Source organism: Fopius arisanus, unplaced genomic scaffold (genome assembly GCF_000806365.1).
Source record: "Fopius arisanus strain USDA-PBARC FA_bdor unplaced genomic scaffold, ASM80636v1 scaffold00066, whole genome shotgun sequence".
NCBI classification, from domain to species: Eukaryota; Metazoa; Arthropoda; class Insecta; order Hymenoptera; family Braconidae; genus Fopius; species Fopius arisanus.
Window position 1 is genome coordinate 643,057 of NW_011887805.1, and position 16,647 is coordinate 659,703.

The 16,647-nt window shown below is 40.3% G+C and overlaps 3 protein-coding genes across 5 annotated transcripts in view; 2 read left to right on the forward strand and 1 right to left on the reverse strand.

The window, feature by feature from the left end:
• The window catches only part of LOC105269274 (protein argonaute-2), a 4,033-nt gene extending 1,028 nt beyond the window's left edge, over positions 1–3,005 (forward strand). For both annotated transcript variants that reach the window (XM_011309389.1, XM_011309390.1), the window contains exon 3: positions 1–3,005. In XM_011309389.1, the coding sequence (XP_011307691.1) occupies positions 1–2,690 (2,690 nt within the window). In that variant the 3' untranslated portion in view covers positions 2,691–3,005.
• Positions 3,006–3,382: 377 nt separating this feature from the next.
• Positions 3,383–13,576, forward strand: LOC105269276 (protein FAM13A). The gene is made up of 8 exons (XM_011309393.1): positions 3,383–3,624; positions 4,244–4,919; positions 5,030–5,167; positions 5,246–5,636; positions 5,828–6,071; positions 9,670–9,849; positions 9,948–10,101; positions 10,633–13,576. The coding sequence occupies exons 3-8, from the start codon at positions 5,063–5,065 to the stop codon at positions 12,238–12,240; spliced, it is 2,682 nt and encodes an 893-aa protein (XP_011307695.1). The 5' UTR covers positions 3,383–3,624; positions 4,244–4,919; positions 5,030–5,062; the 3' UTR covers positions 12,241–13,576.
• Positions 13,241–16,429, reverse strand: LOC105269275 (uncharacterized). 2 transcript variants are annotated; one of them, XM_011309392.1, is made up of 8 exons: positions 16,217–16,429; positions 16,079–16,147; positions 15,755–15,973; positions 15,227–15,661; positions 14,776–15,112; positions 14,281–14,710; positions 14,104–14,219; positions 13,241–14,028 (listed from the first exon to the last, which is right to left on the reverse strand). In XM_011309392.1, the coding sequence occupies exons 1-8, from the start codon at positions 16,305–16,307 to the stop codon at positions 13,668–13,670; spliced, it is 2,058 nt and encodes a 685-aa protein (XP_011307694.1). In that variant the 5' UTR covers positions 16,308–16,429; the 3' UTR covers positions 13,241–13,667. The 2 variants fall into 2 exon arrangements, with proteins under 2 accessions (XP_011307694.1, XP_011307693.1); XM_011309391.1 differs by having other exon boundaries at positions 15,227–15,664.
• Positions 16,430–16,647: the final 218 nt, after the last annotated feature.

Genomic DNA, 16,647 nt, shown 5'->3' on the forward strand with positions numbered 1-16,647 from the left:
GTCAAGGTCCTCCACAACAACAGCAGCAGCCTCAGATTTCGATGCCACCCCAGCCGGCTCAATCGAGACCGCAGTCTCAGGCTCCTTCGACAACTCGCGATTCTGACACAGCCTCAGTAAAATCTGACACAGGGAGTAGCCCCAGCAAAGCCCTGCCAAAGCCAGTAGGCATCGACAAGAAATCCCTGGACGTAAAAACAAAGAACCATCTCCTTGCACAGATTCCCAAACGTAAAAATCCGTACCAAGCTGGCACTCAGGGACGACGTATTCAAGTAGAGACTAACATGCTGTCCATTGTTTTCAACCAGAAGCTAAAGATTCCAGTAATCCATTATGACGTCACTTTCGATCCAGATAAACCAAAGTTCCTCAAAAAACTTGCCTTTGCGAAAATGAGAGAGCAAAACTTTCCTAGAAATTATCCAGCGTTTGACGGCCGAAAAAATGCCTACGCAGCTGGTGAACTGCCCTTCGGTAGCCAAACCACAGCCACAGTAACGGTCTTCGATGAGGAACGCCAGCAAAACAGAGAAGTCACAGTGACAATGAAAATAGTCAACGTGATCGATATCTCTTGGCTATTGAATGTGAAACCAGGACTCGCAGAGTCTGATCGAAATGAAACGACAATGCAGGCGGTGGATATAATTATGCGCTCTGCATCCTTCGATCGTTCCATCCAGGCTGGTAAATCGTTCTTCAATCAGCCACGAAATGCCATGAATTTGGGTGGCGGAATGGAGCTATGGAGTGGATTATTCCAGTCAGCAGTTCTCGGGTGGAAACCCTACTTCAACGTAGACGTGGCCTTCAAGGCTTTCCCCAAAAATCAACCCGTTATGGATACCATGATGGAGCTGTGTAGCACTTATAGAGAAGAGTGTCGACAGCTGAACGCTCAGATAGTCCAGTTCAATCGCGAGAAGATCGAGGTGTTTTTCAAGACACTGAAGGTGATCTATCAGCTTCCAGGCCACCCAACGACCAAACGAACAGTTGGAGTCAATGGGCTGGGCAGATCTGCTCGAGAGGCGACCTTTGAGCTGGAAAATGGAGAGGTGACCACAGTCCTGGCGTATTTCAAAGGAGCAAAGAAATATACCATTAAATATCCAGATCTTCCCTGCCTCTGGGTAGGTTCCAGGAACAAGCATAATCTGGTACCTATTGAATTGTGCACAGTGGCGCCGGGTCTCATCACCAACAAAAAGCTGGATGAGAACCAGACAAGAGAGATGATACGAGAAACTGCTAAGGACACAAAAACCAGAAAAAATAGGATCAAGGAAGCCTTTCAGGCAATGGGCTTCAACCAGCATCCCACAATGCAAGAATTCGGTATTTCCATCAATCCACAGTTTGAAACCATTGATGCTCGTGTCCTGAATCCTCCTACTTTGCTAGATCAAAGGGAGATCAGACCTGCCAAGGGTGTGTGGCGGGCTAATGCGTTTAGAACTGCTCTGAATCTCGAGGAAAAATCCTGGACCATTCTAAATCTCAGCAGAACGACCGATGATAGGCTGTATAACTTTGTAAGTGAGTTGACGAAGCAGGCGATGAGGAATGGAATGATTATTGGGGCCCCTGTCACTCCATTCACAACGATGAAACCACCAACGAGGGACATTCGAGAGCTGCAGAATTATCTGCACAATCATAAAAAGGGAAATCTCAAGCTGCTGTTTGTGGTAATCCCTGGACATGGGCAGGACGTCTACCCCAAGGTCAAGCAAGTGGCTGAACTCACTGTTGGCTGTTTAACTCAGTGTATTAAGGATAATACAATTAATAGATTTAATTCCATGACTGCTGGTAATATTCTACTGAAAGTAAACTCAAAGCTCAATGGAGTCAATCACACGTTCCAGCAAAACAGCAAGCCAGATTGTCTCAAGGTTCCCTGTATAATCTTTGGGGCTGATGTGACTCATCCATCGCCCGATGCCAAAGAGACACCGTCAATCGCTGCTGTTGCAGCAAGCCACGATCCCACAGCATTCAGATACAATGTTGTCATCCAGCTGCAGCCACCCAGGCAGGAGCTCATTATCCATCTGGAAGAAATTGTTTACAAACAAATCAGGATTTTCGAGGAGAAGAATAAGTGCAAACCCCAGAAGATTATGTTCTATCGTGATGGGGTTAGTGAGGGACAGTTTACTCAGGTCATGCACTTTGAACTCCAGGCAATGCGCAACGCTTGCCGCAAGCTCGATCCCAATTATCAACCGAAGATTACTTTCTTAGTCGTTCAGAAACGTCATCACATCAGATTCTTCCCCACTGATCCCAAGAATTCGGATGATAGAAATGGAAATGTTCAGGCTGGAACTGTTGTTGATACCAACATCACACATCCTTCTCACATTGATTTTTATCTTGTCTCTCATGCTAGTATTCAGGGCACTGCAAGACCCACAAAATACCGTTGCTTGTGGGACGACAACGACATGTCCGAGGACAGTATTGAACAGCTGACTTATTACTTATGTCATATGTTCTCCCGCTGCACTCGATCGGTGAGTTATCCAGCTCCAACTTATTACGCCCATCTTGCAGCATTTCGAGCTAGAAGTCTCACCCACGGGGTGAACATCAACGTCGCTAACCTAGAGCACGAGCAGAGAAATCGTCTCACCATTAAGGATGAACTCATCTCTAAGAACCCCATGTTCTTCGTTTAATCATTTTTATTTTTGTTTATTAACCAGACACTGTATTTTTCAAGAAATCACCATTCATTTATACACTTTTTCGACGGTTGATTTTTCCGTTGAAAGAAATTGTTTTTTTTTTATTAGGAGATATGCAAATTATTCTTTCCTTTGTTTATTATTACATATTATTACATATAATTACATATAATAATGCTAAGTGAGTAATACTGGGAGAAAGCCTGATACGAATTAGAAAGATAAATTACGTATTTATGTATTTACAAAATCATTCATATGTAATGTCCTTGTCTAACAATAAACTATTGACAGAGCAAGAATCAATTTTTTCATGTTCCATCAACAATTTAATAAAATTTATCCATACAGAAATGCTATAGAAACAGGAAATCAGTGGAATAGAAGATGGAAGAGAAAAATTTAATGACAGTGAAACAGCAATAATCTATTGTTTCATTATACATTATTGTATAATAGTGGAATTTTCATAAGCAAATGATTTTTATGGAATATGAAGGGGAATGACAAGTTACACAATGATCTATATAGAGTGCATCTCTAGGAGAAAGAGTGTCAAATATCGTAGCGGTTAGTGACCGTGTTCAACACACGGTGAATCCCGCTCTCACTTATTGATCGCACCTTGGGCAATTCTCGTTGAAGGCATGCGCGTCATGCGCATAAGACTGAAAAAATGGTTAATTCTCTCTTGGCACGGTCTACGTTGCCAAAGACCAGTCGAAGACGTTTGCATCATCGGTATAATTGAGAAAACAAACGTCATTTCCGTTGATAAACAGACCAGCGCGGATAACACTCGTTATTTCGACATATTTTTATATCTCTCAATTACCAGGGGTTGAGGGGTGTTAAGTGCTACATGTGGAGCTTTATGTGAGTTATCAGTGATAAAGTTTGGCATGATTGGAGACAGAGAACTCAGGTATTTAAATAATTCACATTAATTTACATTATAGGTCCACCGGTCGAATTAAAAACGCAAGCGCTATCAATGACGTTGTTATCGCCACTTCGTGTCGATTAATTGTTTATTGTATTTGTTTACAAACCCTTTGTCCTTCCACCCCTTCAATTGCGTAGCACAAAATTCATTCGTGGATGATTGCGACGGAGATGCGAAACTCCCCCCTGGAATGTCATCATTGTTAAATCGAATTGAAAGTGGAAAGTATAACTGTCGAGTGACATTCCACTTAGAGAGTGAGAAATCTTAAATTGCAGTAGATGTCAGTAGGAAATCTAGAGAATGTTCTCGGCTTTTCGAGAGAAGTTCGAGCAGCAATGAGAATACTTTGAAATTTTTGTCTTCATTGTTTTCGTCTTTGTGCTGCTTAAAATTTTAATGTAGGCAATTTTACTTGGCAGAGATAAATTAATGTACCAAAAGAATTTTTCTTCTCAGTCTAGAATGCAAGTATAAATTGTTTGGGAACTTCTGTAAACAAGTATATAGTATCAACGCAATTACTCAGAAGTAGCATTTAATTTTGATAGGGTGTTATTGACATTAATGGTAAACCGTGAAACTGGCTGTGTTCCAGGGCATCAAGGACACCCCAGAGGTTGATGTAAAGTGGAGGAGAAGGATGCGAGGGCAGGGAAGAAAATTGTGTTGGTGACCGGGTGGTAGTCGTCCCTTGATTTGTGGGGTGAGACAAGCTGATTTTTAAATAAAAAATAAAGCAGGTCAGTGAGGGAGTAGTAGCTCAGAAAAAAGTCGGCTATACCCCCGATGCTTACTCTACGCCTAGTGTCTACGCACTTTTTGAAGCAACCATAGGGTGTTATCCATCGCCTCGGAAGCGTTAAAACCATTTTTTCAATATAATGTGTCGTGATAGAGACATGAACCACGAGCACGTCATTATTAATCAACAACTACTTTCACCGTGATCGATGAGCTATTGATTATATCGATCGACTTTAACTGAACTTGTGTGGATAAAACATCTTGTTGCTAACAGGATTGCTTGACAAAGTCATTGGTAATCTTGTCAAGTTCACCATTGTAATTCTATTCTGAGGGAATCCCCAAATCAAAACCGATCGAATAGTTTTCTCCTTCTATTGGTACCTCAATCTATCATTAGTGGACAGTATTTGTCACTGTATTGTTATCGAAATTTCAATCGTCTATTTTGCTAATTGCCGTTGAATACGGTTCTCAAACCGCAAGTGATATACTTCAATCTGTGGAGAGCTGCGAAAGAGTGCATTGTGAGTATATCAGCATCTTGACTATTTTTAGCTAGCAATTCTGCATGCTATATGCCAATTTCTATATTTGCTATTTTTCTTGTTTCTTTTTTTTTTTTGTGGAATCTCAGTGCGGCAGTGGGTCGCGGTGCAGACGGACGGGGATGAGACGCCCGCAGCAGGAAGTACTCCAACATCATCAAGAAAATTGTCAGGGATCTCCACCCGCGAGTCCGATTGAAACGCGTCAACGGACCGCCAACGTCAAGGCAATTTTACACAATTTCATGTTACGCTATTAATAATAATCATTCAGAGGTGATAATTAATGCAATTGTTGATAGCAGGACGAGTCACGATTGGCGCGTGTGAAACGCGTGCTGACCGGCTCCCTTTTGGGTCGTGGTATCGGCAACGCCGAATCCAAACGAATTTTTGGGGCTCGTCTGGAGCTGGCTGACTCTTATTTAGACACTGGAGTGCCCTATGTGGTGCATCGTCTCTGTGGGTATATCGAGCACCATGGATTTCAGAGTGCATCGGTGTTTCGCCTGTCAGGGGGCAGTCCTCGGTTGACGGAACGTTTGAGGGCGGCTTTTGAGAGACGAGGAGATGCCGATCTCGAGGGTGCAGCATGTCCCTCAACTGCAGCAACTATGCTGAGGCAGTATCTCAAGGAATTGCCACAGCCACTGATCCCTTCTTCCATCGTTGATCAGCTTATTCATATCCATGCTCGTAAGCCCATTAATTACTCCACTACTCCATTATTCCTTTAATTTTTATCAAGATATTCCCACAGCACTGATTAAAAAAAATTATCCCCACTAAGAAAATTTATACATATCTTGCACCAGTAAATTCCTGGATTCTTAATTTTTTGAGTTAAGGACATTGAATAATGGAGTGGAAATGAATATTTTTCCCAGAATATCACTCGACTAATCGAGAAATGTGGATCGAGCGGACGCACCAGCTCCTGCTGAGTCTCCCCCCATCGCATTATCGCCTCTTCGGGTACTTGGCTAATTACCTCAGCAAGTATGAGGCACGCCATGGCAGAAGCTCCGGTGTCTGTGGGGTGTTTGCACCAGTAGTCCTACCCCATGTTCCACCAGCCACTACTCTTCTTCGGGACATCCTCACTGAGGCATCCAATCTGTTCCCAGGCTGGTGAGTAAAATATTTATTTGACAGGTTTCGTTTAAATTTCTATAGTGAATAATGAAAATAATTTTTTTCTCGGAAAGCTGTCAAGATATTCCGCGAAAATTCATCGAACCGAAGATCGACCTAAAGCCTATTGCCGTTGCTTTGTTCGTCTCCTGTATCATAATTCACTGTTAGATCTTTTCCGTTTATCGTATCACAATCAAAATCGATACGTCATTCGATAAAATTAATCGTCGTAAAGTGTCTGATAGCAAAAGTCGGAGCTGAATGATGCCCCATAAATACCGATCGTGTAATACGATGAAGCATTGTTCAATAATCCGTGCTGTATAATTGAAATTATAAGTAAAAGAGTTGCACGGTGAAGCCACAGTGTGCTTCACTGACGCAATATTCCTGTGACGTTTGTCTTCCGTTTGTATGATACACGACTTGCAAACCACAAGTTTTCCGTGCACCTAAATAAACCTGAGTTGTGCTTACATGCAACCAGACATGATTTTATAAATGGATTATTCACACGCTCGTCTATTTTCGTTGCAAAATGGCTCTTCCAATTTTTTCGGAGACTAAACTGCGTAGATCGCCACTCCTGGAGGGTTTCCAAAAAAAAAAAATAATCCCTCTCTCACGTGAAAGTATATGATTTTTAGAATTCATGCAAATTCAGTTATATATGTATACCCAGGGTTCGCGACGGCGAAGCGACTGGTATGAATCCCACAAAAATCATAATATGATCCGGTCACGACTTTCAAGTTTTTTCACATCTCATTGAGTTCGACTCGATTGTATTCATTAATCCCCTTAGTTGTGCCATTCAATGATTAATAAATTTGACTCATGTTACTGTACTCCTTCACTATTGAATTTTTTAATTCAAACAATGTTTTGACTGATCGAGCCAAAAGAGATTTTTTATCCTATTCTTCATGATTGTGTGGAGGTCTTATCCTAATTTTAAAATCCAAAACAGTCGCTCTTACAAGAGGCAATAACAATTGATGGGTTTCCCTCTTCTATTTTCGAACAAAAACAATACCGCGGAAGACAGAATTCCCTGATGTTTACGTAGGTTGGTATATGAGTGATGGACACAGTAATTTCCAGTCGAAATCTATTTTGGTCTATAATGACCCAGAAAGTCCACCAATGTCAAGCGCAAACTACCATAGAAATTCACTGCCAACTCTCCCACGTGTTGTTATGATGACAAAATAATTCATGACATTAATCATTCCTCGAATATCGCCGATATTTCGGTGGGGATCGCGCGTCCTCGAATTAACCGGTTGTCCTTGAGAGAGGATTCCGGAAGTTTTGCTGAAATATTTTCCTTCCAAAATTTTTCTTGAAACTGAATGAACACGAAAATCGAGGTGCACAACCGGTTTCCCTCCAATGCTCAATTCCGTGTGTCATGCAATTGCAGAGTTTTCCAATCACGTGGTGATGCCAATAATTCTCAATGACTCCATTATTGGGTCAATGATTATGAATTCATGACTTTGGATGAGAAAAGACTGCACAGTAGGAGTATCTTCAAGGTTATTGATTCATTCAAATAATAAAAAAATGTAAAATAATTTAAGATAACAATTATTGAACATTCGGGGACAACTTATAACAAATTTAAATTGGTGTGGGTTAAGGGAAAAAAACATGATAGGGTGAATTGAGGAAGACGCACGGCCCTGGCATGCAATTTACGTGAATGCACTAGCTGATCGTCTTCCAATATGTACTGTATATACCACAGCTTCTCCTTATATTACCGGTAAATACCGATCGATAATTCCAGGTTTCCCGTCGCATTATTAGCGGTGGATACCATAAATATTAGAGTAACGAGAGTCCTGTAGAGCGGATGTTTCTTCTTATGTTTCCCATAGCCCGTTTATGAGTGATGGAATATTTATAAAATAGTAAATAGAAGAAGTCGTTACAATGAGAGACGTCACGTGAGACTTTTTCTGGAGAAAACAAGAAAAAATAAAGTCCATCGGGTACCCAATAGACCCTCCAACGTCCCTGAATTCTTCAAGCCATTGAACACAATGTATACCTGCAGGTCCGAGTTCAAATACTATATTCTGGAATTTCACCAGTTTAACAAAGTGGGATGCGCTTATTAGATAGAGAAACTTGTGTAACTCATGAATACAACTACACGATGGGGTTAGCATCATTGTATACTACCATCAGCGATAAATGTATTTTATGCTCCATTGGTAGTGGATATAAAGTTTTGTCGCCGGCATCGCGAGTCAGTGTGCATCGAGCAGTTGACCGACGACGTTCATCGCACGATTTAAAAAAAAATCCAATTGCCTTTCCGCTATTTTCATTGACAAGTCCTGGAAATAATTCATTGACTTTCGACGTTTCGCCATTTATCGTGGAATATTTGCAACTCGGCGGAGTTGTCGGAAACTTGTCAATCTCGGGATAAAGACAAGGAGTTTGATAAATGTATCATCGAAACGTTCACGGATCTATCATCAACTCAGTGAAAAACCATTGGAAAAGAAAGTTGATTTTTATGATCACATAGACTACTGTTCTAGCTGAGATAGACCACATAGAGTGAAGTTCGGCCATTCATTCATATGTAAGATCATCCTGATTGAAGGATTTTTTTTTCTAAGTGATTGCATGCCTGAGAACAAAAGTCTTTTGACGGTTTCGCGTAAAATTGATAGTTTTTTAGATTAATCAGTGATATAATAGAATTTGAAATTCTCCGACATTCGCGATAAATTCCACGTATATGCATCCGTATCCATTGGCAATAATGAAAGACAGAAGCGATGGAAAAGTCCCTGCCGGCCGGTACTTTTTCCATCCAGATAGTGAAAAAAAAAATACTTGGAAACAGTTAATTTTTTTCCATTTGGCGAACAATTGGCATTTATTCGGTCATTGCTCCCATTTTTCGTTACAAGGTGAATTTTTCGTACCCAACTAGGAATTGCACCTTGACAGTTCGATTTTTTAGGCCTTTACACAGTTTATTTATCGACCAATTGAATAAACTCCGTATCAATTTAACAGTTCGAGGGACTAAAACGATTTCCCCGATTTGCCTTTATGAGTGAGGGAAGATTAGGCAAAATGAACCCTTAAAATTTTTTGAAATGCTCATAACTCAGAAACAAAAATGACTTTACTTATTTTATTCACACTTGCATGAGGCTTATAAAAAAATATGATCAACAAAATGAAAATAAGCAATAAATTACTGTTCGTTTGAGATATTGTTGAAAAACAAAACTTGTCACTACTAAATCATTCAGCCCAATCAATGCAAAAAAAAATATAATAAATAAATAGTCGCAATCCGTCGAGAAAAACACCTGGGTAATTAATTGCCGCGCATAAGAATTGAATGAAATCCATGACAGAAAAGTCAATTGTACTGCTTACACTCGTAGAGATTTTTATTGAATCAATCGGTAATAATGAAAAGCACGAGTTGATGACGAGTCGAAATAAAACGTGACTGGTTAATGGAATCGGGTGGAGAATTAGCTGGAATGTTCCAAGCGATTGGATAAGTCAATAGTATATTACATGATGAAATTTTTTGTTTTTTCAGTGTCAAGGAATCGGGAAGTTATTCGACGGTTTCTAACGATAACAGAGACGTTTGCAGGGATACCAAGGAGCAGAACGAGGTTTGTGAACAAACAGTGGACAGTAACTTGCATTGCGCGCTGAAACCGCGCAAGCGAAAGGAACACTGCGAATCCTGTTGCCAAGAGAGAAAACTCATCAGGTAATGAGTGGTACCCACTTGATTGAATCGATCCATTGGTTTATCGACTATTTTTTCTCTTTATTTATTCGATACTAAATTGTTGTTCAACTGGCCAGAAGCAATAGTGAGGAACAAATTTTGGATAAAAATACTTCAAACGCGGTGGAATCGATCCGAAGAGTCAGCAGTCACGAGGATTTCAACAGCGATAAACATCTCCATATTTCGACGCATTTACCTCAGCCTGGAGCCGATATGGGGCACGGAGTGGTATGTCAATGAATTCTTACGTTCAAAGCTATTAAAAGCGTACTCTTTTTCATTTTAACGAGGGTACTCCATTCCGGATCGTGAGAAGTCTATTTCGACATCACAAGTGAAGATGGTAAAATGAAATAAATTGATTTCTCTCGGAACTTCTCTCTTTGAGAATAGATTGGGATGGAATATTCCAACACTCGACAGAATTTTCTTATTCTCATGTATAGAAAACATTTTTTTTGTAACAAACAGGAATTCTTCAAGTAAAGAATGTATGTTTTATAGTATAATATTATTATTTTTTGAATAAATAATAATAATAATTTTTCGTAGCAGCATGAATGTTATGAAATAACATCGAAAGTGTTATCTTGAAATTTCTGTCTCGCTATTCTGTTTGACCCTTGGAAAAAAGTTGTCTCATGCACATTTTATTCTCGCAATCTCTCAAACCTGACCTATCGCATTTCACCGCTTATTTCCTGTACGTGTCATATCATATTTGTTTCCCTGAGAAACTGGCATTGGTTTTGATTTCAGAGATGCGGAGGGCTACCCCTCCACGAGAGGACCAACGTCTCGCCGGTTTCCAAGCCCTCGCCCTTACCCTCACCCTGCGACATTTTTCTTGCCGCAGAGAGACTCGAGTGCGACGTAGAACGTCTCCGGAGTACAGAGAGATTCAGCAGAAGTTTGACCCCTCGTTGTCTCCGGGTGAATCGTCGACGACGAGTTCACAAGGCCCTCAAACACGATCAGAACTCCAGCAAGGAGAACGAAGAGGAACTCATCCCAGAACTGTACATTGAGTCATCAACAGAGAATAACAGCAGTGCAGACGAGACAACAGGACCCAGTTTCCTGGACTTCCTGAGCAGCGGTCCCTCGCGTTCTCCGTCCCCGGTGCGTGCGAGATCTCTGGACCAAGAAGACTTGAACAATCCAGTACCCACAAACTGGAGTTTCACAATGCGACAGGCGGATCCAGAGGCTGAACCCGCGATATTCGAAGATGCGAAAGGCCCCACAGAATCTATGCTCTCACCGAGAAATTCCTTGCTAATTCCCCGACGATTCTACTCCGAGGCAGACGGTACCCCGACAATTCCCAGCCCTTCAGAGCTCGGTCTGAAGACCTTAACAAAGCACATAAACGGTCTGAAGAAAAAGATTAAAAAATACGAGGATGAATTCGAGGAAAATTTTGGCTATCGTCCTAGTCACTCGGACAAAATGAGCAATCGCGACATTAAGAGATTGTGTGGAGAGCTGAATAAACTTCGAAAAGAGTACAAGCTGCTGAAGGAGGATCCAATCAGTGCTCTGCGAGCCAACGTCAAGCTGTCCAAATCGTTGACCTTGAATGGAAGAAATCAGGACAATTCAACAGCTGTGAACAACAATAACAGTCAGGAGTTCAAGTCGAGGGCGAGCCTGATGGAGGACATGGTGAAGGAGGTGGAGAGAAAACTCAGTGAGAAGAGATCCAAGTATGACAGACCTGACAACATGGAGGAGATGACGTACGAGCAGCTGCTGGATGAGAAGACAGCAGTACAGAAGGCCCTCCTGCACATCGAGGGAGCATTTGGCAGACCTGTTGCCAAAGAGGACAGGGCAATGGTGAGAGATCTCTACGACAGATATCGATCACTCAAGAGACTACTCATCAGGGCTGGAGCTAGCAAGAATAAGGATAGCATATCTGAGCTTGCGACGATTCTCGAGCATGAGGCGATGGATTTCACCTCTTCATCATTGCCTGGCAACTCTGGAGACTGCGACAGAAGAGCCAGTGAACCTGATATGTCACATCGAGGCATCTTGGATTGCATTGATGGCCCAGATCAGTTCCCCACTGATAGTGACAGTCAGCACAGCAGCAGTGAGGGCAGTCGTGGTGGTGTGGGAGAAAGTCTTCATGCCATGCCCCAGGAGGATCTCGTTGCTCAGCAGAGGATCATGAGGGAAGAGAAGAAGAGGCTGAGGAGAGCTCTCAAAGAGCTCGAAGCACAGTTTGAAGCACGCGCTGGACGCAGAATGCAGAGGGAGGACAGGGGCCCTCATGTACAAACTGTTTATGAGTCTTATAAACAAACAAAGGCCAAACTCAGACTAATCGACGCTCTACTCGCCAAAACTGCCTAATTCACATTGCAATCGGTAAAACGTTCGTGAGAGATTTTATTTATTCATCGTTATTTGTCCATTTTATTCAGTGGTAAAATCTTATCATATTTTTCCTTAATAATAGAGATGATTCAATTTAAAAAATAAATGAATTCGTCTCATGACGTGTTTGCCAATTCGCTCTTAGTAATTATCACTTTATCCATTTTGCCCTTTTCTTTCGCTAATTATTCCTTTAATGGATCTTATTAAATCCTACCATTTGTTATTTAGTACGACAATATTGAAATAGGGGAGTCAATCCTCGTCATTCATTGGAAATTTGAGAGCTTGGTGATTAGTGCATGTGACCTAGATTTTAACTAAAATTTAGAAAGAGAGAGATTATTTTTCAATGCAGCGGTCTGAATATTATCTATAGAGATATATTATTACACGTTGATCCTTATTATTATCATAACTGATTAATTGATAGAGGAACCAAAAGAAACGCTACCCATTGCGATTGCCACGAGGGCCTTTTTCGTGATCAATTGTAGATGTTATTATTTCCACCGAAATACTTTGGTTTTTAGTTAGTGGCTCCTATGGTTTATCAATATATACCAAAGCATCTTTTAGTCTGTGATAAAGCACTTGGCACTTGTTGGAGAAATTTCAGTCGGTTATGATAAAATTTGTGACGAATTTTTTGTACGAAAATAATTCTCTCTATGAGTAGTGCGAATGGCAGCAGTAATTTTTATCAAAACAAAAAACATAATGAGATTAGCTGAAACCCCTTAACATGATGATTAAACTTTTGTATGTAACGTCCCAAATAATCCCATTAATTCCATCAGAGAAAAAATTAAAAAATAATTAATTGAACACGAAATAGCTCAGTGCAGTCGAGAGTTTTAGTGATTTAGACTTATGAATTTTATATCATAAGGGTTTTGGTAGCTGTGAGCAGAGTTGAAATCTTCTTGTTTTGAAAATTACTTTGCATTTAACGAACGATTTTTTATTGAATTTATTGATTCGACATATCTAGAAAATTCCGGGCAGCTCTCTCTGCTGTTGGAGTTCCAGTAGATGAGCTCTTAATTACCCAGTCATTGATGGATAATAATAAATATATTAACGATAATCAGCTATTAAAAGAGAGGGAAGAGAATACTGATGTTTCACACGACTGCAGAATCATTATCACCTTCGACACGATATTATCGTGAGAAATAAATATTGACGATGTTTGCTCGTTGTTATACATATGTGTTGGATAAATGTATATAAAATATATGGAAACATCTTATACATAAACAATATATTCTATATTGAGCGAGGGTGAAATAAATCATCTGTAATTGAATTTTGGTTTTGATTATTTTTACTTTATTCCGGGAAAACGGCGCACCTCAGGAAAATGTGTGTGTATTTTTTTTTCAAAGACTTTATGAAATTTATGAAGATATGAGTTGCTGCTGGAATGATTGAATTTGTCGGAGGAGTCCAGTGAGTCTTGTGGATGTTGAGGGGCGTTTTATTCGACAAGACGAAGTTCTTAGTCTCTGATAGACTGGAAACAGCCTTAGGGGAACCTTCGAGGATTCACCTATGCAGAGGAGACTGTTTTTCTGGTGGGATGCACCATAAATCTGAGACTTCAGGGCCATCACTTCGTTGTATAAACCGACTACAGCTTTGATTTCACTCTCTTGCGCATTGAGCTCCTCCACCAGCTCCTCCTCCAGCTCCCTCAGCTCCTTCAGGTGGGCTTCGTCTTTGGATTTGTCCAATTTCTCCTGGACTTTGTCGTATTTTCTATAAATAGGGGGATAAATTAAAGAATTATTATTCACTTTGTGGATTGAGGCATTATGATGGGACAGAATTTACGTTTGCGTCTCTTCGAATTTGTAATGCAGGCGTATGAAGACGTTCCTAATCTCTGAGGAATTACTGGTCATTCCTGGATATAGGCGGAGGCGACTCTCTACGTGTTTCAATTCCTCCTGATTACAAAATAGATTAGTCCGATAAAGAAATATGAATGAAAAATGAACAATTTATTACTGTTTTTCGTTGAACTACTGAATCTTGTTTCACATCCAGCGAATTTTTATCCGATTTTCCAAAAATCTCGGCAGATGAATCTCTGACGTCTTCCACTAGGTCACACGGATGGAGTTCTTTTCCCACTTTTTTCATGAAAAATGGTCGCATCTCGGTGGCTAGTCCCGGTTGTTTGCTCTTCATGAGACTGAGAACCTGTTGGATATTGAGTCCCAAATTGTGACTAGGGGTAATTGAAGTGCCAACGACGAAAGGAATGTTCCTCAAGTTGAATCTAGCCGTCAGGTAACATCTATTAACGCATTTCAGTTTAGACGCGAATGTAGGCTGTTGGTAATTCGGTTGATCATATGCGTCGGAGGGCCAGGTCCTCGCTGGAGGTGGAAATTCCTCTGGAGGCTCTTTCAAGCGAATTTCAGGCTCTCCTTTCCTGTTCATCAATTCAATTAATTCGTTTATTAATGAGAATAATTGCGATTTATGAATATGATAAACCTGGGGATCGGCTCTGGATTGGTGACCAAAGGAATTTTTTCCTCTCGATTTTTGGTCATTTGATTGGATCTAGTCTGCATCTCCGATGTCCGCGTCTCATTAATTCTGTTTTTTATATTTTTTGGAGTATCTTTGAAAGATTTTTCTTGTGAATTCGTTTGCTGGTGTTTGAGAGATGCCTCAGAATTACTCTGAATATGGTGTACGGCGGCATTATGATAGATCTCTACCACTTCTTGTTCTTTACCAGTTTCTGTACTCATCAATTTCTTCAATGGAGGCTGCGGTTTTTCATTTGAATTATCGAGAACGGGCGGAGACTCCTCAACTTTATAAACTGAAATTGAGTTAAGGATGTTTTATTTTTGGAAATTTTTATTTCAAATGTTATTCTCCTCCAAATCGAAATAATTATGCAAGCTTTAAATATGGTTAAACAAAGGTGTTTTACATCGACGCTTGACTCTCCGATATGTGGTCTCTGACAAATTAGCAACATGTTTGCTAGCAGTGGTACTTTTCGAATTGGATCTCTTCAACTTCATCTTCTTTCTTTTCTTCTTGATGATCTTGGGAGCGGTTTCATCCCGCCTTGATGATTCCGGTTTCCTCCCGGTGAAATCACGAGGTCTTGCTATTTTATCACGAGCTGATACCTCCCGTCTATCAGTCAATTTCAGGACAATTTCCGGCTCCCGAGGGAGCGTTTCGATGATTTCACGATCCGAGGGATCGAAAAATTGGTCGTTACTGATCGGTGCCTGGTGAATTTCCCCGATCGATTTTTCACTCCAAGCATTCGTAATTAAATGCACTGATGATTTTTTTATCTCCAGGATAACGGTGGATTTTTGTTTCTGCGGTTTTGGAAAATGAGGGGATTTTTCTTCTGGAAATTAAACGGATTAAATTTTTTCCCATTCGTGTTGACCTAATTTCCAGGAATTGGTGGAATTTTCGAATCGCTCGAAGAAGTTACCCATTTGTTCATTTTCTTTGGATTCATTGGCATCGATTTCATCGATCATTGGACTCCTGAGAATTTCGATCCGGCTTGATTTCGGAGACGCATGTGATGTTTTCACGGGAATATCGATGGAAGTGGGTCCCGCACTCTGATACAAAATTTGGAAATATTCCAGGCGTTTTTTCATCATATTGCATTTTGTGCCTGCCCGTTCCATTTCTCCCCGGAGTGCTGCACTTGTCAGAATTCACGCAGATAAAAAACAAATACAAAATACGTTCATTAGACTGCAGCACGAGTAATTGAATTGGGTCTAGTGCTTAGAATAGTTCAAACCTGTCAATTGAATATGTGATGCACTCCTAATGATATCACAATTCGCCCTGGTTGCATTATCCCTCGAATCTGGAAAACCAATGATTTTTCATTTGTGAGTGCAAATTGACGTGCGGTTCATCCAGAAGATTATTATACTTCTTGAAAAAGTTTTGCAAATTTCAGACTCCATGACGACAGACTTAATGTGGGCTGGACTCTTTTGCATCAAATTGAAGGGAATGCGCATTGAAATTCTATTGAATAGATGAAATTTAAAAAATCTTCGACGAACAATTCTGAAAGAATTTCACTAAACAAACTGAACAAATATTGATCGAAATGGTTTTCTCCAGATTATTTCTCACTTGATGTTTGTCCAGTCTTTTGTTATCAGATTAAACATCGAACGCTCGTTGCTCTGTGGAGAGGACGAGCCAGTTATTATTATTAAAAAAAAACAATATACAATATTATTAGTAATTTTTTTGCATTATTTAGGTTTCTCATTAATTTTCAGGAAATGTCACTTGATAATTTATCAATCGATGGATAAATTGTCAAATACTCAATGTATCCACTTATACTAA

Bases quoted from the DNA above. Each gene is read 5' to 3' on its own strand.
- LOC105269276 (XM_011309393.1), top strand. From the start codon at position 5,063: ATGAGACGCCCGCAGCAGGAAGTACTCCAACATCATCAAGAAAATTGT. The intron at 6,072-9,669 runs GTGAGTAAAATA...TTGTTTTTTCAG, and splicing joins TCCAATCTGTTCCCAGGCTG to TGTCAAGGAATCGGGAAGTT. The intron at 9,850-9,947 runs GTAATGAGTGGT...TCAACTGGCCAG, and splicing joins CAAGAGAGAAAACTCATCAG to AAGCAATAGTGAGGAACAAA.
- LOC105269275 (XM_011309391.1), bottom strand. From the start codon at position 16,307: ATGCGCATTCCCTTCAATTTGATGCAAAAGAGTCCAGCCCACATTAAG. The intron at 16,148-16,216 runs GTATAATAATCT...TTGGTTTTCCAG, and splicing joins TTGCAAAACTTTTTCAAGAA to ATTCGAGGGATAATGCAACC. The intron at 14,220-14,280 runs GTAATAAATTGT...TTTTGTAATCAG, and splicing joins CAGTAGTTCAACGAAAAACA to GAGGAATTGAAACACGTAGA.